The 21,875-nt window shown below is 43.6% G+C and overlaps 1 protein-coding gene and 1 long non-coding RNA gene across 2 annotated transcripts in view; one reads left to right on the top strand and one right to left on the bottom strand.

Moving 5' to 3' along the window:
• Positions 1 to 21,651, bottom strand: part of CDK15 (cyclin dependent kinase 15) — a 35,034-nt gene extending 13,383 nt beyond the window's left edge. Inside the window, exons 1-9 of the mRNA XM_066189694.1 lie at positions 21,532 to 21,651; positions 20,244 to 20,341; positions 19,710 to 19,789; positions 16,134 to 16,228; positions 15,284 to 15,346; positions 13,161 to 13,284; positions 12,472 to 12,592; positions 7,327 to 7,420; positions 2,000 to 2,063 (exon numbers count right to left, since the gene is read on the bottom strand). Coding sequence (XP_066045791.1) covers positions 2,000 to 2,063; positions 7,327 to 7,420; positions 12,472 to 12,592; positions 13,161 to 13,284; positions 15,284 to 15,346; positions 16,134 to 16,228; positions 19,710 to 19,789; positions 20,244 to 20,341; positions 21,532 to 21,651 — 859 coding nt within the window. The remainder of the gene's footprint in view (positions 1 to 1,999; positions 2,064 to 7,326; positions 7,421 to 12,471; positions 12,593 to 13,160; positions 13,285 to 15,283; positions 15,347 to 16,133; positions 16,229 to 19,709; positions 19,790 to 20,243; positions 20,342 to 21,531) is intronic.
• LOC136293214 (uncharacterized) lies at positions 3,332 to 13,948 on the top strand. Its single transcript, XR_010722108.1, has 3 exons — positions 3,332 to 3,533; positions 7,334 to 7,436; positions 11,332 to 13,948. It is a non-coding gene; the product is annotated as an uncharacterized lncRNA (long non-coding RNA).
• Positions 21,652 to 21,875: the final 224 nt, after the last annotated feature.

The following is a 21,875-nucleotide window of genomic DNA, read 5'->3' as shown; positions in this document are numbered from 1 at the left end:
ACTGGTTTGCGTAATCCAGGTGTGAGCCAAGTGCTTGGTTCCTGTAGGTGGCTGGAACAGCTCGCAGCCCCTTAGCTCCCAAGAGGGGAAAGGGATATTGCCTCTCCAGCTATCACAGCTATTGCCCCAAACACTGACATAGCACCCCTCTTCACCCCTCTAGCACCCCTCATAGCACTCCATAGCCAGCTCCGTGGGATGCTCCAACAGAACAGTGTCCTCAGTCCTGCATTGCTGCCTGGCACCAGCATCCCAGTATCACAGCACTGGTCAATTCTGCCCTTCTGGACTCCATTAGGGAAACTTTCTATCAAGTCTGAAAGCAAGTCAGACTTGAAAACTGCTTATGATGACTTGACTTCACTGCGGCTATTGCCCTGCTATCCAGGTGCCTGTCCGCTCCTTCCCAGCCCTGCCACTGGCACCCTCCACAGCAGCAGAGGACAGCACTGCTACTCAGACAAAACAGAGCTGAGGAAATCTCTACTCAGAGCAGTTCTAGGCACTCCCATTCTCTGTTGTCTGTGCAAGTTTCATTGCTAACATAACCTTGGTGCTTGCACTGTTATGTTGTTCCTCTACATAGCACCACAATGCCTAACCTCATCACTCAGAGTCTGCATGTTTGTATGTTTGAGGCTTTGTATTAGCAGATGACCGGCATAAAAAAAAAATTCTTTGTGATTAGTTCCTCCCACACATGAGCATTTCTGTATCTTCCAGACTACTCTTCTCAACTTGTTGACTACCCAGCCAGGCCTTCTACAACTTAAGAGAAGAAAATGCTTCCTCCAGCTGTCTGCTCTGTGCTTGCTTGCTATCCAAATTAAACTTGCTGTGGACAGCGACACATTCCCATTTCACGCTGGTTTGATTAATGTGTCTCAGCTAATTGTGTGAAAGATTCCAGTCCTTTCGACTGTGAGACCAGGTTATTGTTCAGCCAATCTCGGCTACCATGTGAAAATGGGGGCTGTTTAGTGTTCATGCACCAGAATCAAAGGAGGGGCATCTTGGACTGGGTCACAGAGCAACACCCACTTCTTTGAAAAGATGTTACTATGCTCTACTAAACCTGTAAACCTCTTGCTCAAAGCACGTCTTCTCCCTCCTCCTCTCCCCCCTGTTCTTTTTTTTCCGTCCAGATAGACAGGCTCCCCCCACCACTCTCCTATGGTATAAGTGAGAGAGAATGGCTGGATTGTAGATGGGTGAATTTCACATTCTAGGGTTTTTAATATTTCACTTTTATATTTCTCTTGCAGAATGATCCTGCTGAGAGGCTGAGAATCAGTGCTCATCATTTCCCCCTCACTGACACTTGAATATATTTTCCCGGGAGAAAACATTAAACAAAAAGAGAAAGAGAGAAAGGGAGAGAGAGAGAGAGGGAGAGGGAGAGGGAGAGTGACTGAGCTAGCTTTTCAAAGCATATTTCTCAACCTGCCCACATCAAAATAAGAGACAACTGGCCCTTTGAAGTTCAGGACACAGACTTCTCTACCAGCCCATGTGGAAATAAAAGAATCCAGCTTTGTAAATCACACAGATTTCTCACCTTGCCCACATCAAAATCAGGGACAGTGACCTTTAAAGCAGAGGTCTAAAGGTCCCCAAACCAATCTCCATAAAAATAAGGAAAGTTCAGATAAACTGCATCTCCAGGTGCCTGTCAGCTTTTCCAGTCTGAACGAGGAGACATTGGTCCTTTGCTCCACTCCACTGAGGAGTGGAGACAAAATACACTGTGAGAGAGCAATGAAATCTTCCATTAGACTTACACCAGCACTCAGTGAGGCAGCTTCGCCACACATGTAACTCTGTAAACTAAGCAAATCCCAGTGTTGTTGTAGGTCCTTAAACACCACTGTCATTGAGTAGCTCAAGGGATTTAGTAACACCGAAGCACAGGATTTTTCATAATAAGAATTACTGACCCAACAATGGAGTGGCTAGAGGCTCAGAGAAAAAGCTGGCCTTCTCGTGAGTTGAATCCTACCTGGGTTATAGTTGGGGAGCTTGGAAAGTCCAGGCCAGGTGTCTTCAGTTGGGACCCCCAATACCTGCAAAAGAAGAAAGAGTGAGAACAATGACCTCTTTCTGCCCATTCTTTGCCTTGGTGTGGAGTTGGAGGAATCAGTCTCAGTGGATAGTGACTGGCCTTCCCTGTAACCTGATGCGGAATTACACTGCCCTGGCTGGTTCTGGATCTACCACTGTGCATAAAGGACACTGACATTTTAGCAATTGATTATGTAGCAGAAAGGCTCCTGCTGAGATTCAGTGCTGTTGCTGCTGGGAACATCACTGAAGGCACATGCAGCTTCACTGCCAGGTGCCACTGCTGCCTGTGTTTGCCAGCCTAGGGGTCACACAGCTGAGCCCTTTTCAGGGCTGAAAGTGTCCTCTCACACCAGAGCTGCACTGGGGACTTACTGTGCCCGCTTGCACTGGCAGCAGCTGGTATGTTCAGCAGCAGCACAGGCTGTGAGTGCTGAGAGAAGCCCTAGTCTTCTGAGGTAGAAAAGTAAAGCTGGCAGACAGGTCTAGTAGCTGGAGCTAAAAAGCAGTGCGGAGCCTCACTCTGAAGGATACAGAGCTTCAGCAGTGTCTTTGGCCTTTATTGGGGATTGTGGGCTTCAGCAGTAGCTGCTCACTGAGCAAAGTCTGGGCCAGTAAAGCCTCCTCCGACTTCATTTTAGTTGCTGAAATGTGTGACATCAAGCATATCTAGATTTCTGCAGTTGTGGATGTTTAGTGTTGTTATTATTATTACTTAACGCATGCAAAGTGCCCCGTGCCTATTGACATGGACGATTTGTGCTAAAGAGGTAAAGCCACATAGCTAAGAAGAGTTCACAGCATGTGAAATGGTCGTATAAGTCAGTACTGCTAGCTCCAAGCATTCAAAGCTTTCATTCAGACAACCCCTAGAATTACCAGGTTTCCTTTAAAAGCAGTGAAATTTTAACATGAAAGTTTTAGGGGTTTTATTAATTTTCTTTTCTCCAACACTAGATTTGTCTCGCATTTGTTACCCTTTGCATATGATAGACAATTCCTGTTCCTTAAAATGTAAGCTAAGATACATGATATGGGGAACTTGGCCCCCCAAAAATTTGTATTAAGATTGCAAGAAAACAGGCATCAGTGAAAAAATACTTTAAAGAAGGAAGGAATTTAAAGCCAGCTTGTGGCAGTTGTAAAGCATTGGGTAGTTGATTGTTTTTCTCACTCACAGCTGGGAAACAGCTGTGATAATTGCAGCTACCTGGGGCAGACAGCCACAAGCAGGGTGTGCATCTCACCGCTGGCACACATTAGCACGGTGGCCTCTGAAGTGGAGCGGGTTGCTGTGGCCCATGGTTCCAAACTGCTTATGGACTCAACCTGCCACAGCAAAAGCTAAGGGGGAGGATCCTTGTCTCTGCTCATCTCTAAAATCAGCCTTGGAAGATTGAAAGCCCCCTACAGAGAAGGTGTCTTGCAGTGTTCAGCCAGCTGAGGACGTTGGAGGTTGGCTCGCACTAAAGGTAATTTGACAGCCCTGGGTGAGGATGCTGTATTGACTGGTGTGTGAATCATGTGAGCAGGGCAGGTCTGGCAAAAAGAAAAAACCTCTATGCACAAGAAAGAGAGAGTTGGAATTTGAACTTGAATCCAGAATTTGCTTTCTTTGCTATCCTGTTAGTTTTCCAGGAAGCCCTGCTCAGTGGGCCCTCATTCTTCAAGGTTTCTTGTGAGCTCTCAAACATTAGTTCCACAGGCATCAGAGGAAACTGGGTAAGTTCAGTGCATAGTACAATCATACTTGACAGGGCCAGCTCAGCATTCTGCTTCTTTTGGTGAAGAATTTAAACAAATAGTCATTTGTGTGTGCTTATACTTTTCTACATAAGGATTACAGCAAATATTACATTTTACTGCATTGAGGAGTGAAAGCATTCAGAGCACCAATTACTGAATGTCGTATATATTTATATGTGCATTTTCTGAGCCTTTTCTTTACAAAAGATGCTTTTCCAACCTGCAAACTTGCATCTCTTTTTGTTTTCCAATGTAATGGGGCAAGTCTTCTCTTCCTCTTCTCTTCCTCTTCTCTTCCTCTTCTCTTCCTCTTCTCTTCCTCTTCTCTTCCTCTTCTCTTCCTCTTCTCTTCCTCTTCTCTTCCTCTTCTCTTCCTCTTCTCTTCCTCTTCTCTTCCTCTTCTCTTCCTCTTCTCTTCCTCTTCTCTTCCTCTTCTCTTCCTCTTCTCTTCCTCTTCTCTTCCTCTTCTCTTCCTCTTCTTTCTGTCTTCCATTCTCTTCCATTCTCTTTTTTCCCCACCCTGGACCTTTAGTGAGATTCCTTGCCAAATCTGACAATGTGTTACAGTTGTTTATATGAAGTTTATTATACTCTGACAGTTTTTTTACCTGTTGTGTATCCACCCTAAATCTGGATGTTAACTCTCTGTCATCAGGCAAAACAAAGCAACTTCTCTGTGCTTCACTCTGTAGTGAAAGGTCTTGGTACAGGTCAGTTCAGTCCACTTGGGAAGACACAGTTTCAGCCAGAAACATTTTTACAGTGTCTGTATTTCAGCAAGTGCTTTAAGATGGTGTAAATAATTGTTTTTTCTCTTTGCCCTCTAACTGCTTTCTTCTCCTGTGATGACTTAGCTGATGGAATCAACCTGGCTGATTTTGCTTAATTTTTTGGGGGAAGTCTTCTATGTTTTGTGTTGAGGAGCCTTGTAGTTGTTCATTTGGCACAATATTCGGCTCAACAACAGAAGCACCCTGGTGGCATTCTGTAGCAAATCCAGCCCACATGAAGCCTTTCTTAGCACAATGTTAATCAATAAGATGGAGCTTTTGCATGTAAATCCTATGCCTGGCCTCTCAAAATTTGAATGATGGATCTTGTGTTCGTCAGGTTTGCTTGCTCTCCATGCCATGAGCAAACTGGTGACATTTTGGAGCTCACATTCACTCATGCCACACTTCCATAACCAAGACTGCCAGCCTTCCCTTCCCATTTGGCCCTGTTCCTGTGCCATGCATTCATGAGTAGCAGTGCTCATTAGGGCTACTGTTTGTGCAACCAGAGGACGAGACAGGCAAAGAAGCTGCTCTCATTTAGAGTAAGCCAAGGAGAAAACAAAGTTGCAGTGTCCTCAGTTAATTTAGCCCCACATGTGAGAGGTGACACAGGAGCAGCTAGGCATAGAGATGGGAGATGGAGACTGCTTTAGGTGGCACTTGCCTCTAGAAGAATTTTTGGTAAAATGACAGCCAGTCAGTCCTGATGACTCAACAGGATAAACACATTTCACAGAATGGGTATTTTCCAGCCATATATCTATAAGGTGTGTGAACCAACAGTCCCACATGGAGATGAGGATGCTGGGTGAGACAGACTCGTGCACACAAATGGAGATGGTCTCTCTAACAGTGCAGGGTGCCTCAACTACTAGTACATGAAAGGAACTGACAATTAGAAAACAGTAGGAATCCCCATTCTGAACCTCACACTTGGCAAAATATCTCAAGTTAGACACTGAAAGCCTCTAAGGAGCTTTGAAATCTTGGTCTAACACAGGGGCTCATTCCAGGCTGTATAATATCATAAAACCTCCTGTGAAAAGCACTAATTATTTCATAGCTCTTTAAACTTCCTCATGATTTTTAAATGAGGGGTTTTTTGCCTTCTATAGCACAAATCCTATTAATCATGGTATTAGTTATAATACCAGAGAAATTACGATAGTGCTGTAACCCTCTAATGCAAAACCACAGGAAATGTATCCAGAGATTTCAGGGACACAAGTGTAAGGATAGCCTTCTTCACACTCTGAGAAACTGAACCCTGCCCTGGCTTTGAACCTTGTTAATTGGCCAAGTATGGATTTTTTTCCCCCCAGTAATTCTTTCCCCCCCCACTCTCTGTGAAAGAGAAATTCAGCATTTATTTAAATGGACTGAACTCAAGTCTGAGAATTGGATGCACTTGTCTGACTTTTTATTGCATTCCTACTTACAAGCAGAGAGGAAAACCCTACCAAGCAGGAGTGTTTCTGCATGAATTGGTCAAGCTGGAAAAATCTGACTTACGCAGTCTAATGGCCATAAAGTAATTTCTCATGATTTTCATGAATTTGATTTTTGCTGTACTTTCTCCTTTGAAAACCCATGTTTCTGAAACACTCTATGCATAAGAGTAAATCCTTTGGAGGAGATGTGAAAGGGCAGACCCAGAATCACAGAATCACAGAATTTGCCGAGTTGGAAGGGACCCGAAAGGGTCATTGATTCAACGCCTGGCCCTGCACAGGACACCTCAAGAATTCCATCGTGTGCCTGACAGTGTTGTCCAAATGCTTCTTGAGCTCTGTCAGGTTTGGTGCTGTGACCACTTCTCTGGGGTGCCCAACCACTCTCTGGGTGAAGAACCTTTTTGTAATATCCAACCTAAACCTCCTCTGACACAACTTCAGGCCATTCCCTCAGGTCCTGTCACTGGTCACTACAGAGAAGAGATCAGTGCCTGCCCCTCCTCTTCCCCTCACAGGGAATTGTGACTGCGGTGAGGTTCCCCTCAGTGTCCTCCAGGCTGAACAGACGAAGTGATACCTACAGCAAGAGCTAATTTGAATGCATAGGCTGCCCTCGCTGTTGAGTCAGTAACAGGGTCAGCACGAGCAGTCAGGAACGCACAGAACCTGTCAGTGCTGCTGATGCCTCAGTTCTACCAAACTGCTCCAGGAATGTGGCTCTGTGTTGCAGAAAAAAACAACCTAGGTAGCTCCCGAATATCTTGCTCTCTCTCACCTTTATAAAGTAATTTCACACTTTCCATTATGCCAAATCATTCTCTAGAGCCACACCATAAACTGGATGATACAAAATGTGCCAAGTTAAAATGAAGAAGGATCTCTGACAAACCTCAGGGTCTTGCCATTTTCAAGGTAGTTCCAGAGCAGTATAAGAGCTCTTTTGTGAGAATGTGAAATGCTGTATCCTACAGAAAGTAAAGGATTTAAAAAGAAGCAACAGAATTTGCAGTACCTGCACACCTTCTATGCCTTCTTTAATTTGATGTCACTTTAATTGGCTTTAAATTTTTGATGAGATGACAAACATCAAAGGGAAGTCATTTGATTTACTCCTGTGTCTGTAAGAAAGTTGCTAAATATAAAATGGGTTACCAAGTCTGCTATGAACTTGGCAGATTAGACCAAATTATTTCTGCTATTCACAGGACCCATGCTTAGGACTTCAAAATTAAGTAGGCTGGAGCAATGGATTCTTTTTCTCTTGATTGAGATTGGTGTATTTTACTCACCTCCCAGATCTTCTCCAGCTGTTCATGAGTACCAGAAGTTGCTGCAAATATTGGCTGACCCTGGATCATTTCCACAAATATACAGCCTGCACTCCTGCAAGAAACCCAAGGTATTAACTCATTCACATAAATTATATATATATATATAATATGATAATTGATAATAATGATTGTTATATTATAATATGATAATATGATTGTTAGGATGGGCGGGGAGAGAGGCAGAGGTAATTGTTGGAATGGAAATTTAGAAATTCTGGTTTGTAAATGCAGAAATCTTGATACAAGCTCAGAAGTCAAACAGGATAGGAGCAGACCAAAGATAAATTACATTCACATGCCTCCAAGATTTCAGAAAAAATCCTGAAGGGGTCAAGGTTCCATACAAGTCTGTTCCCATCTTCTTTTTCTCATCAGCACCACCCACTAAAAAAAACAATTCACTTTTCACCAGCAAGACGAGACAGGTGATATTCTTAGAAAAGAAACCCACTAAGCACCATCATTTTTTTCCAGTACGAAAAAAATTGTTCCAGGTCTCTGTGCATGAATCCTGTTACAAACTGTGTGAAAAAAGGGTCATGGCAGAAGCCTGTGGAGTAAAAGGTTACTTCCCATGAGAAAAGGGTACAAAATTGGAGTATTTACAGTATGAAAGATAAACAGGAAGGTACTACATACTTCCTTCGCTTGAAGGATATATTAGATGCAGAAAGAACCCAGAGGCACTAGCTACTATAGCCATTTTCCTTCAGAAGCAATTAGCTCTTCCTTGGAAAGCTGAAGGCAAGATTTCATAGCATAAAAAACTTGGTCATGACAGTAAGTTAAAATATTCTTATTTTTATGTCATCTTCTGCTCTGCACTTGCACCAAAACAAACCAGCCAGCTTAAAAAAACCCCCATCACCTGCCAAATTGCTTCATTTTACTAAAGTGGATTAGTCCTCATGGCAGTAATGATGAAATAGTTGTGATCAAGGTAGACTTGCCTATTGGCAACTATTCCCATCTCTTACTGTATGGTATAAAACTCCACTTGTTTATTTTTAATCATTTCCTTCAATTTTTTTTCCAGGTTTTCTGTCTTTTCACTAAGTCCCATTGCAACATTTTGGGTTTCAGTCTCATTCTCATTTGGTTGTGTCATATTTGAGTCCTTTAAGATCAACTCTTGAAAACCCAACTTTGTCTTACAGGCTCTGAAAGTATTATTTTCACTTGCTTAGCAGTAACTGGTAATCTCTTCTGGTCATCTGTACTCCTGTGTTACCCCTTGCACCTTGTTTTTGCAATCCTGTAGTTGCTTTTCCCACCTGGCTGTGGTCACTTGAAACCCTGGCATGCAGCTCATCTGCAGTATTTATTTTGGTCATCCTTGCACACCAGGTGGTGGTGCCAAGCCTGTTTGCAGATCCATATCTAATGCTGTTTTCATAAACATCTCTGCTGCACTTTCCCTTAGCTTCCTGTACCCAAACTTTGGCAAGTCTTGTGAGATGAGCTTCTTTGCTTTTGCTTGTCTAATATCCTCTTACAGAGTCCAGGCATCATGAAACTTAATCCACGGCTTTTGCAACATAGGACTTTTCTGGTGTTTCACAGCACTACCACATGATTAGACATTACTTTGGAGCCCACAGATAGATTCTACTGAGAGCAGTGTCATACCAACACTGTTTTCACAGCTGATGTACGTGCCCAAATGGCTCACCCTATTTTGCAACCACAGGGGCTGCTGTAATCAGCTGACTGTATTGCACAAGTTCAGCTGTGTATGGTCAAAGCAATTTAGGTACTCTTGATGTGTAGGAGGGAGAGAAACAGCTCTCTGTGTTTTAGGAACAAGTGATGCTGATGTTCTACCACAGTTTGCATTCTGATATCCTAGCTAGAAAAGACCATTAGACTGGCAAGAGCAGGAACTTTGGAAACTAATGGTAGTCATATCAGCCTTGAAGTAGAGGCCTCAGCTTTCCTTCTGAGTTACAGTTTCTGCTCTGACAGCATTATGGGGACCCTTTTGATAATGAGGATGATTCAAAAGCATTTACTTTTAGATGTTTCTAAACATTTAAACCTGGAGTTGTTTTGCTTTTCCCCTTTTCCTTCTTTTTCCTCTAATATTAATTTCTCAAGTCTTCCTACTCCTTCCAGTCTATAAGTTTCTCAGAGGGTCGCAGTCCTATAAAACTGCCTTGGGAAGAGATAGGGCAGAGGGAGGGGTCTTTTAGGAAGAATCCTAGCTAGACATGATATTTTAGCAAGTGCCAGATATGCCCACAAATCAAAACAGTGACAGCTAAAGTAGTAGGAGAAGTGACAGGGATATTCAGGGAGCATAAGCAGCATGAGTATAAACTGTACTGATTCAGACAGTACAGTTGTATCCATCTGCAATTCCTGGGGAAGGTCTGAACACTGCACTTTGTCCTCAGTCTGCAGTGCTGCATCACACAGCGGAAAGGTTCTCATCAGGATTAAGATCTAAGATATCTCTATGGCATCCCAGAGTTCCCCCTCCACATTTGGGGCTTTTACTGGCACTAGGAGATGGCATTTTGTTGGCCTTTTATATTTAACCAGAGATATATCCTTCCTCTTGTACATCACCAAACCTGGTGTGTACGGTGGAGCCCTTAGCCAATATCTCCCAGTCTGGCACAGTGGGGCACAATGAACCAGGCTGAGGAGAAGGCTGTAGTGAGCCTGGCAGGTCCATGTAAAATGACTGCATGTGAACTTCTACTCTGCATGAATCTACCAGGGAAGATCACTGGGATTTTTTTTCCTCTCTTGTTTTTAAATGGCAGATTATACAAGGAAAGCCTGACTGAAAAGAAGGCATCTTAAGGCATTCATGATGTTTGCAGCCACTAATGTGGCTGTGCATAAAGCACTTGGTGTTTTTCAAAAAAAGGGAAGAAAAGTCCTTCTGATATGCAGTGTAATCTCCCTGAAATCCCTTAATTGAATCTTCTAAAGTCCTGAAGAGATAGTGAGAGAGAAAGAGAGAGAAAAGAGATACAGAGAGATTAAAGCAGCTTTTCTAGTTAGTCCAAGAGTGACCAAGTCTCCTTCTATATCTCTTTCTTCATCTATTCAAGGCCTCATTCACTTCCCCAGTGCCTCCCACTGACAGTATTGCTGCTCAAGCACACGATGCATGAATTGCCATAATGTTTTATTTTGTTATAATTGGTTTCTTTAAACCAAGGCTTTGACACCCACTGTCTCATACCATTACCAAGGGCATTCTGACCTGCCTTCATGTAAATTGCAGCATCCAAAAGACATAGGGTTTTTTTTTCCTTTCTTCCCAATAGACAAGTAACATCTGTGTGAATTCACATTATTTCCTAATAGACAAAAATTGAACTTAAATGCAGTGTACATCAAGATAATAAATGACTCTTGTTAGAGGAAGTTACTGAATAGAGCTTGCTGAAGTACTCTCTATTCTCTCAGCGTGACATCTTTCTTTAGGGCAAACACTGTGAATGTTGTTATTATAAGGAGGCGTTATAACAAAGGTGCCTATAGTGTGGTTGAAGTTCAGTGGGACGGAGAGCACTGTGCAGTTGGAGCTGGGATCTTTGTACACCACTCCTATGTTGCTATTCATTACACCAGAGCAGAGTTATGCAGTGGGGATGTTGGTTTTGCATAGGCAGAAATGACACGCTTTCTGTGCATAGCTGGCTTTGGACAGAGGTCAGCTTCCAGGGAAAAAAAAAAACAGGCTTATGCCTGATACAAACCCTCTAATCTGCTAGGCAGGCATCTTCTTCAAACTCAGCAGACATTTCCGAGACACTGTCTGGAGGGAAAAATGACAGGTAGTGGGGGTAGTAGACAGGACTATTTAGACTGGCTTACCAGCTGGAAGCCATTAGAATTTAGCAAGGTTTTCCTCCTTAGAGAAGTCTTTAAATAATTAAATTAGCAGCAGTCCCAGGGAAGTAAACAATCTAAAAACTTCCGTTTCCCTGACCTACCCTCCAGACTTAGGTCACTGGAGTGTTTGATAAGCTGCAGGCCTCTGGAGGGAGATACAGCCTGTGAAGACCTGGAGCTTTGCTCTTTGTATACTTAGCCAGCCCTCTTGCACGTTCTTGAGCCTGCTGCACTCCTACCTTTTCCCAGCCTTTGACTCTGCAGTAGTTAAGAATAAGTCCTGGTGGGACAGGTACAAGCAGAAGCATAACTGGTCTGAAGAAAGGGTGAAACAGCAATACCATCTACAGATGTCAAATTGCCCAGAATAAGGAAGATCTCCTGCAACTTCGTGAGCTGCATGCTGTCCATGAGCACATCAGGACTGTGTTGCTGGAAGTGGGCTCTGGCTGGTGCAGAAGTGAGCCAGAAGGTTGATGAACCTAACAGTTAGCCCAGCTGCACATCCAAGCCAGCCCACTGTGAAGCCTTCATCCTCTCCTGTTTTCTGCACACTCTCAGAGACTCCTCTCCCTTCTATGAATGTACAGCTTGTTTCCTTTTGATTTCCAAACACATCAAGATTTTGGGGTAGAGCTCATAAGGAAACAAGGCTTTAACAGACACAACCCTTCTCCTGAGTGAAATACAGACTGCATCTGAGACATGGTCAGATGCATCTGAGACATGAGATGGAGGACAAAGTATCACAGAAATAATTAAAATCTCAGACACCTTTCTATCTCCAGACTCATTGAGAAACCCTTTAATGTCACATTCTGTTACCAAGGCCAAAATAATTGATGATGCAGTTGTGGATCCATTGTTTTTACATGAAGCCATTTCTGCAGAGAGTTACTACTGACTTAGCTGACTACACAGATACACTTGCATTGAGCAAAAGTGTTCTGTTGCAAGACACGAAAATGCTCCACACATGTTACCAGACAAGATGCATATCTCTCATAAATATTATCAGATGAGGTTTGCGTCAATCCATAGCTGAGATGTCGTGACATCATTCACAAAAACTTCTATGAACCCTCTATGAAACTTCTACAAAACTTCACACTGCTCACATGTTTTCTGCTCACAGGTGTTAATTCCTCTACTTACAACCATATCTACTGTAACTTTGGCTGATTTAATTTAATTCAGATAAAAATGATTTTCCCAGGGAACCCCAGATGCTTTGATATTGGTCAGTACCAGATATCTATATCAGAAGAATAAGTTGTAGCTCCAAGCAGCACATCAGGAGGACGGTACCAGAGTGTCACAACTTCAGAGGAGTATGTCTGTCTGGGGATGGACTGGGCACAAGCAAGGCCTGCAAAAAAAACCCAACAAACCAACAAAAAAATGCTGTGTTAGGACAGTCCTTCTACCTGTACAGTGCATAGATGATAATAATTGGAAACAGGTCATTTTTTTCTCTTTAAACACAAGTAATTTCAATGCAGCTTACAAGCAATTGACTAAGGAAGTGTTTCTGGAATATACCTTTGGGGCAGATCAAATCAAGTAATAGGCTGTGTTTTGCAGGGCTTTATCATTTGAGACTGAAGCAGCTCTCCCAAACCAATGCCAAGAAAGCTTTTTGGGGCACACATTGCTGTGGACTCTACACATTACATTATTTTCTGAACTGAGAGGGGTTGATTCTTTGTTCTCTTGAACTAGTTTTACATGACAGTAATTGCTCTGACTTAAATGAGGTTAATCCCTGCACCTATCAGTATAAATACAAGAAAAGCTGGACTGACCACAGAAATAGTTTCCTGAAGTTCAAGAAAAGGTTATGCTTCTCTGCCTTAATTGGCTGTGGATACAGATCTATATGCATGCTCCAGCTTTGGTCTGAGCAGATACACAGCTGTATCCAAACTGTGACTCACCAAAGTCGGCTAATTTGAGCTCACCAAGGCAACTGATGAGCAAGTTCTGGGGTTTCAGATCACGGTGAAGAATGTGTTGTTGGTGGATGTAAGCCAGGCCGCGCAAAAGCTGGAACATGAAGAGCTGGAAAAAGCCAACAAAAAACTGAAATGATTTTGTGTGACTTTGCATTGATACATTAACTCTGAACTTCAGGAGAACCCTGGAACAAACCTGAGACAAAGCAAGTAAGAAACCAGTAAAAATCCCAAAAATGAGTAGAGCTGGCTGAGGGGGAGAAAACTCTGGTGGGTTATGACTGCTCTACAGCTTTCTGAGGTTTTCAGGGTGGAATATTTGGCCAGGAGGGCAGTTTAGCTGCCATCTGTAAATGCACGTTTTGGAAATTTAACTTTTCTTTAGAAATGGACTGTTGATTGCAGGAGCAAGGTCAGCTTGCCAAAACACAGACTCCAGCTTTCAGAACAGCAGCTGTGTTGATTGCAGTGCTCAAGACAAAGACACGAAGACACACAGCCAAACAAAATGAAAGCCTAAGGAGCTGAAGGTTTGCCCCCTTGAGCCAGATGGCACCAGCTGGCTGAGTTCCACGGCTGCTGCACATGCCACCAGTGGAGCAGGGAACTGACTGACCTGGCAATGGGAACTGTTGGCTTCAAGCTGGAGAAAACATGATGAGGACCTGATTTTAAAAATACAGCAAATCAGATATGATGGACGAAGCAAGCAAGCAAGAAGAAAACCAAGCAAGAAAGGAAGCCAAGAAATAAATATCTAACTCCCATCATCATAGTAGTCTAAATAAGCCTGGGGTAAAATAAGTTGGGCTGAAACATGGTATGAAGTTGGACAGAGGATAAAAACAAAACACGGCAAAAGTAGTAAGAGAGAAAAGATAATTTTCACCAGAGGTTTAACCTGAAGAGGAGGAAAAACAGTGACACCCATAGGTCATTTTTGTACCAGAAAAGTGTCCCTGTAACATTCTGCATACTTATATCAAATTCCATAGGAATCACTCAGAAAAAAAACAAACAGCATTTGCCAGCAAAAATTAAGCAAGATAGATGACCCTCCTGAAGGAGCAGTAAATAATTCTGCAGTTCAGTTCCTGCTGACAATGAGGATTCTGCAAAGGAAAGCAGAGCAGCTGGCTAGTGTTTACTCACAGAAATGCCAGTGAGTGCATATTACAGCCATGTGCTCCATGTGCTTTACGAGCATGTCTGGTAGCAGAACCCTTGAGATCTGTGCCAAAACTACTACACTGCATCTCAGATGTATCTGAGCTTTAAGGATGTTTAAAATCTGAGGCCCCAAAAAATTTCATTAGAATTGGTGTTGCTTAACAACTATCTGGAAAAAGATGTGAACAATGTGGCAACATTTGAAGATGACAGAAGCATTTAGATTAATTGTGATAAGAAGTGACAGTGAGGAACTTCAGAGAGATCTGACAAAGCCAGATGAATAGGCAGTTTGATAAGATACAAAGTTATTGTTGACAGCTGTAAGATAAATTGACTGAAGTTGCTCAGGAAAAGGATCCAGGCATTCACTGAGGACATCTGCACTGAAAGCTTAAGCCAGCGTGCAGCAGCAGTCCTGAAAGTTCATTAAATGTGAAGATGCATACAAAGGAGAGCAGGAGACTGTTGAAACATCAATCTATAAAGTAAGGGTACATGTTTGGCTGTGTTGAGATGCAGTCAACCAATCCCAAAAGCCAAGAGAGAAATAAAAGGGATTTAAATGATTGCAAATATGAAGATAGTTCCAAATGAGAAGACAGTGAGATGTGACAGTTTTTAATTAGAGAGATGAATAATGTGTTGTAACAATAAGAGGATACAAATTTGTGTAGAAATAGGCTTCCTTGCCACAAGATGTCATTGTTCACAAAAGCTGAATGTCCACTTGCAGGCTCAGAAAATAGGAAGAGGGGCTAACTGAAAAAAGGCTTGGAAACTGAGAGGGAGCTTGTTACATCATCAAAGGCAGATTTTCTCCAAAGTTTTTGTCATATATGAAACAAATAAATATTAATAAGTAATTTACAGTGACCGTACATAGTGGAAAATAACTCAAGCCTTAAGGGATACGAGTCTTCTAAGGAACTCACCATAACATTGCACGAATCGAGTCCTCCAGGATGCTGGCCCATGTACTGTGATAGATCTGTGTGCTAAATAAAAGAGAAGAACTTGAGGCAAAGGTTCTGCTGTAAAATGCCTCTACCAACACTGCCTCTTCTGTAAATGGAAAAATATACAACTGCTACAAAGGTGCCTATTTCACCTAGGTGAACATCTGGTCTGATGCAGCACACAAGCATGTGCTTAAGTTCTGGGTCGCATCAGGGACCTGGCTGACCTGTTGTCTCACCCAGCATCTATGACCTGAAGCTGCTGGTTCACAGAGTTCAGACTTGCGCCGGAACTAATCATAAAGCTGCAATGAGAAGATACATCTTCTGTATTTTCTTTGTAATTTGGTTGACTATCTGCAACAGCAAGAAAAGTAGCGAGATTCATGTGGAGAATTTTATTGGTACCCTGATCTCCCCAGGAGAGCAACTCACAGCTTGGTCATGGTAATCCACTGGGGTCAGTGCCAAATCTGACCCCAGCTGGGATGTGAGCTCATATCATTATTTCCTATCCTTGCTGTGGCTCAAAAACAGTACTTTTATTGTGTTGGCAAGGCAAAAATGGAGGTAAATAATGTCTGCCACCCCAGTGGACACAAGACATGGAATAATTTTTGCATACAGCTGTCGCATATACAGGAAGAAAAGAGTAAGGCTGTGTGGCTGGAAAGCAGGGGATCAAGAAGGAAAATCAATCATTGCACTAAAGCATTACAACTTGTTTCTTTGTAGAAGTCTCATAGCGCAGTAAATTCATTCTGCAGCCACCTCCCAGTACTTCCCAGTACTAGCTCCACAGGAAGCTAGAAAAACATCAACTCACCATGTACTCAAAGACAAATGTTAGTGTCTCCTTGGTCTGGATAATGTCATGAAGCAGTACAATGTTGGCATGTTTCAAACACTTGAGAAGAGAAGCTGGGAAAACACAAAAGGAAGATCAACTTTACTGCTGCTGGAAGTGGAAGGAGATTGTGCACAAAACAAGGCAGTGAAAATAAAAAACGGGGGAGTAATAGTCCAGACTTGGCAGTTCTGTAAGAAGGGGCAGCTACTGAGCCTGCAGGAGGATGGAACAGCTCTGCAGAGAAGCAAGCATCAGTGCTCCAGGCTTGGCAGGAACCCATCCATCTCTCGGAGGTGGGATCTTGCCTCTGTCAGAAGTTCATAGTTCCCAGGTGTCAGCTTAAAAGTTGAGAAGAAGTAATTTCTTCAAGGTAAATGCTGAGAGGCAGGACCTGGGCGCTCCCAGAGCCAGAATGCAGCAGCCTCCAGCCTTTCACCGAGCTTCTCATCCTTCTCCCATCCACCTCCTGGTGTGTGCCCTCAGCAGGGCCCTTACAAGAGACTTCTGGGAAAAGCTGAGTTTCTACCAGTTTCCAGCTTCACAACAGCAGAGCAAAAATCTGCAGAAAGAAATCACTGTAGATATAAGCTAAATTCTGAGTTTAATTCTGTGCATCCTGGTTACTGTCTCTGGTTAAAAACTCTAAGAACAGAGATGATGAAGTTACTGAGTGAATAGTAACTTGTTTGTATTTATAAAACTTAGGCAAGCTTTTCTTTCAGCCTAACGATCCAAGAGCATCATTGCAACTGTGTGTCGCTGCTCCTTAGGTCCTGACGTGCCTTTGCCAAGCCTTGGCACATCCAGGGTGTGGTGATGCACGGGGCAGCACGTGGAAGAGTCCCCTGCCCCATATAGACCACAGAGCACTGACTTATGTTAAAACAAAAGCTGCAGCCTTCTGAGCCTTTTGGCTGCGCATTGGGTTTGCTGTGTTAGAGCAGGCTCCAGCCAGCACACCCATGAAAGGAGCTTCTCAGCAGAAACTCTTCATGGGGGAAAAGAGTGCACAGCTTAATCACTTGCTAACCTTAGGTGTGAGACAGTATAGCAGTAACTCTGTACAGAGGAGGAATGTGGGGAAGAGGTGAAGCTGAGATTATTTTGCCTGTAGGTCGCTGGCACAACTGAAGAATCCGACCCAGCTGTTCACAGAGAGGGAACACAAACTACACGGAGAGAAGCTCCAAAGCCCCCAAAAAGCAGATGTCCCTGACTCCAGATTTTAGTTCCACTTCTGACATAGCAGAATAGCCTCAGAACTGTTCCAGAATCCACTTTTTGCTGCTGATTAAAACCAAATTAGTTTATTGTCAGACCACGCAGTGCTACAAATTTCATTCAAATAAGGCATGGGCGTGCAATCTTGTTTCAGCTGAATGAGCTGAAGCACACAATGCAGAGTGGGGGCCAGCTGTGGGAGGCAGAGTTTTGGTCACAATTAAAAGCTGCTTTTTTCTTTTTCAAACAATCATAAAAAGATATTTCAAGAGTTTCATGCTGGCAAAGCAAATTTATACTGGATTAGCACTTTGCCTTTTGCCACCGTAACAATTTCACCTGGTTCTGAAAGTCCTAGTGCCAGAGTTACACTGTATGACACAGCTGTGGCCCAAGCCTGTGTCAGTTCTGAGACTACTGAGCAGTAGGGGATGCCTGATTCAGCACAACTACTGGAACCAGCAGATTGCAAAGGAGTTCCTGCACAGAGCTTGGTGTTGCTGCAACTAAACTGCCTCTGCTACTGATACTGGTCCATTTAGCTACCAGCAGTATGTTCCCAGTGCACCGCAGTATGGACCCTCAACATGCTCCACACTGCACCCAGTTGCCTATGAACCTAGTGGAGACACTCTGGCTAGAGCCCATCTGCTACAGAACACGATAACCCGACTCTGTGATACTTCAAAAATTCCATATGACCGGAGCTATTGCTCCAGAGGGGCAGCACAGAGGGTCCACAGTAAAATGGAGGATTCAGCGCCTGTGCCTCAATCAGGCTTCTGGGAACTGCTCCTCACTTTGTTGCTTCTACAACCCCCTGCTGGGGTGTCAGGTGCTACTGCCAGAACCGAGCTTTAAACGCATTTTGTCTCTGCGGGGCTTCCTGGGGTGAAGCGTCTCTTTGTCAGGGGAGCGCATTCCTCCCGGGGAGCAGAGAATGCGCCGCGTTAATAAATCTTGTGCTTTGTTTTTGCTACTGACTTACATTGTAAATTTGAGGTGTCAGATGCTGCAAAGCTCAGCAGTGCACAAAAGACCTACTTAAAGCAGGCCCTTCATAGGAGCACCCTTGTTTTCTCCCATAATGAATGAAGTTAAGACTCTCAGCCTGTCCAGTAGAGCATGTTAACGGGGTGCTGATCTTTAGCGCATCGTTAGTTCAATGCAGATAGAGCTTTTAAGGCTTCTTTTACTGGTGGACTACAAGTGTAAATGCAGAGCAAAAGCACCACAGCAAATGAGTGCATAGGAAACTGTAACACAAGCCTTTTTTAAAATAGGCATATTTAGGTGTGTCTCTGCTTTCACACAGAATTGGACTAAGGACTTCGTAAACTTTCTTAATGACTGTTATAAACCTGGTGTGGATTCAGTGACCTCTCTTGCTATTCTGAGTTGACTGCTAGAGAGTCCTTCTGTGCTAGCGCTGCTCTGTGAAAGGTGGCACATCTGGTCCCTGACTCTCCACCCCGGTGACAAGATTAACCCTAGTTTCACAACTTCAGTGAGAACTAAAAAAAAATATCTCTATGTATGTATCCTACATTGATAGCTTTCACTAATACATTAATAAAACAGACTGGCACAACAGTTGCATATTTATTTCTGTGTATGGAAGAAAACAGATTATGGTCTTCTTGGGATTGTACAGCAGATGAAAATAGAAGCCTCAGTCAACCAGGTTTGTGAACTTTGTAGGGAAATGTAAATACTTTCAGCCAAAATCATGCACTTGCACAAAAGCTTTTCTTTCTCCAAGAAATTGAGAAATCTGCAGACATTTTGCCCAGTGCTCTACAAAGTTGACTGATGGGAAGAATTTCTCACTGGACTGAAATGACAGATGTTATTAAACATCAGTTTTATTGACAGTATCTCTCTTCAGGCTGGAATCTGTGATGCTCTAGGTATCAGCTAGGAGAGTGTCATGGTTGTAATAACAAGTCCACAACTGCCCAATGCAGCAGTGGCAAAACTCTGTAGTTTCTGGAGGGAGTGAGAAAGCAACTGTGAAGGAGGCAGCAAGCAGAAGGTGCAAGAGGGCCTTGACACTGCTAGAAAGAACATGCTCTGGCTGCAGCTGGCACTTTCCTTAGCACAGGCATGGATGCATCTGTCACAAGTGTATACACCAGAGATTCCTTCTCTGTCCATTGCATGCCTACCCAGCCCAGCATGAAGACATCCTTCAGGAGAGGATAAGGAAACTAAGAATTTTGGGAGGAGAGCCAGGACATTGAATAAGCAAGAAAGGACTGAAGGAGACATCACGGAACTTTTCCAGGTTAAAACAAATGCTCTTCAACAGTGATGTTCCTTATGTCTTACCTTCCCGAATGGCTGTAAAGGGCACTCCCTCCTCTGCCTCCAGCTTGATCACTTTCAGTGCCACCAACTGGCTGTTGATCCTGTCAGGTCACAGTAGAAGGTCACATGAAGCTTCCCACTGTTCATTAGCAGTGAGCTGGGAGCCAGCCCACCTGGCTAGAGAAGCACTGTGCTGCTGTCCAGGTATTGCTAGAGCATGGCTTTGGGCAGGTACCCCATTCCACCTTCTCACAGCTTTCCTGCCCCTGTATGATGGCAGCATGACCTCATGCCCAGTTTTTCAATCATGCAGAGATCCCTCACTTCAAGGAAAACCTCTGCTCTCTCCCTGGTTCAGCCAGACAATCTCCTGGCACACTGCTATGGATCAAAGCGTCTTTGTGGTGCCTCCATGGCTGCAGTGGAGGAGTTCCCTGAAAAACTGGGATGGGGCTTTGCAAATGTCCTAGTTAAAGGCAAAACTGGACTTTTGACTTGCCTTTATCTCCCATAGGAGGTGTTTTCAGCAAGCACTGGGAAGGCAATATTGCTCACCTGCTGATCCCCTTGTACACAGTTGCACAGGATCCTTCACACAGCTTCTCTAGATGTACATAGGATGTGGCAGCTCCAAACGGGATGCCTTGTCTCTGCTTCATGAAGAAATTGGTACATGTTTTAGATTGCAGGGTAGAATAAGAAGCTAGTAGCAGGTCATTCAGTAATTAAGTACTGATTCATGTCTGGAATAACCATAGGCCCTTCAGATAGGATAAAATATCTTCTGTCTGGCTCTATGGATGCTGCACCTCACTCATCCAAACCTCTCCGCAACATCCTGCTCCTGGAAAGAATCAGTGTAACTCCAAGGTCAGTGTCCTGTACCTCCAGCTCTGGAGGGTATGGAGCTGCAGGGGCTGCAGGGAGGGTAGAGAAAGGGAGGCTCTGGTTACATCTAACAGCTGGCATAAGAAAAGGGGATATACAAACTGTGTCACTGGCAAACTACTATTCTACTGATGAGTTTCTCTTCTTTCTCCTTGACTGCAGTGGCTTTGAGCAATGCACATCATTTTCACCTCTCTCTCTACCAGTCATAGATCTCCAGTACCATCTGTAAGGGGAGCAACTGTCTGTGTGCTCCTGTGTTGGTAAATGGTAATGCTCACTCAGAACACACAAAGATAAAGCTGCCTTAACTGCAGAGGGTACTTCTGCCAGCATCATTCTACATGCATGTTATTTCCCCTTACCTTTACATTATTCATCTCTCAATAACCTGTCATGGCAGGGACCAAAATCCAAATGCAGAAGCGAAATTTCAGGACGTTTACATTTATGTTTCATTTGCATGTACGTATTCTTGTCCCCCTTAATCCCTCACCTCCTTCCTCACCACTGTAAAATTTACAGAGCCTGTTAATTTGGCCCATACAGCATAACAGTGCTGTACACTACACAGCTATAAAAAAATAGCAATGAATGGCAAGCAGGCTTCAAGCTCCTCCCAAGCAGCTATACTGAATTTGACAACACAGGATTTGGAATCTGTGGCATGCTGCCTCCTCCAGAACTGTAGGTTGTTGGCTGCCTCCCTGTTTTACAATATCTCATTGGCACAGAACTCGCTGGAGAGCAATCTTCTCTCCCTGCTCATCACATCAAAGGCATTTATTGTCACCTAAGGTACAGATTCCTGTTTCAGCAGCTTCACAAGCCTGAAGCTACAAAGTTTGATGCTGTCTGGTTAGAAGCAAATGTGACAGCTTTGCACTCCCACAAGTGGAAGCACCCAGGCTTAGCCCATCTCAATGCAGAAGCATCACAATGTGATATTAAATACCTCTGTTGTAGTCACTGCTTCCATGTGCTGAAGGCCTTGGGTTTGTTGGGAGTCCCTTCTCTCTGAACAGCAGCTGCTGCATCCTGGTCTGACAGCACTTACACACAGCATGTCTCCCATGTTGTCCCGTTTAAATTAAACTGTATCTCTTTTCTCTCCTTGCTCCTCCTCATCCCTCTGTGTCTGTAATAATAGCTCATATGACTCGCATGAGGTCTCTGCCTCAAACAGTCTTGTGATTTCTGCAGTTTTTCTTTCAAAGTCCAAATACACCCCTGGAGCAGCTCCATTGATTTCAGTTCCTTTGCTACGTGCCCTCCAAAAACTACCAACATTTTTCATAC

This window comes from Chamaea fasciata, unplaced genomic scaffold (assembly GCF_029207755.1).
Source record: "Chamaea fasciata isolate MVZ Bird 193981 ecotype frontalis unplaced genomic scaffold, bChaFas1.0.hap1 SCAF_8, whole genome shotgun sequence".
NCBI classification, from domain to species: Eukaryota; Metazoa; Chordata; class Aves; order Passeriformes; family Sylviidae; genus Chamaea; species Chamaea fasciata.
The sequence above is the reverse complement of the archived record's forward strand: the minus strand, read 5'-3'. Positions and strand labels throughout refer to the sequence as shown.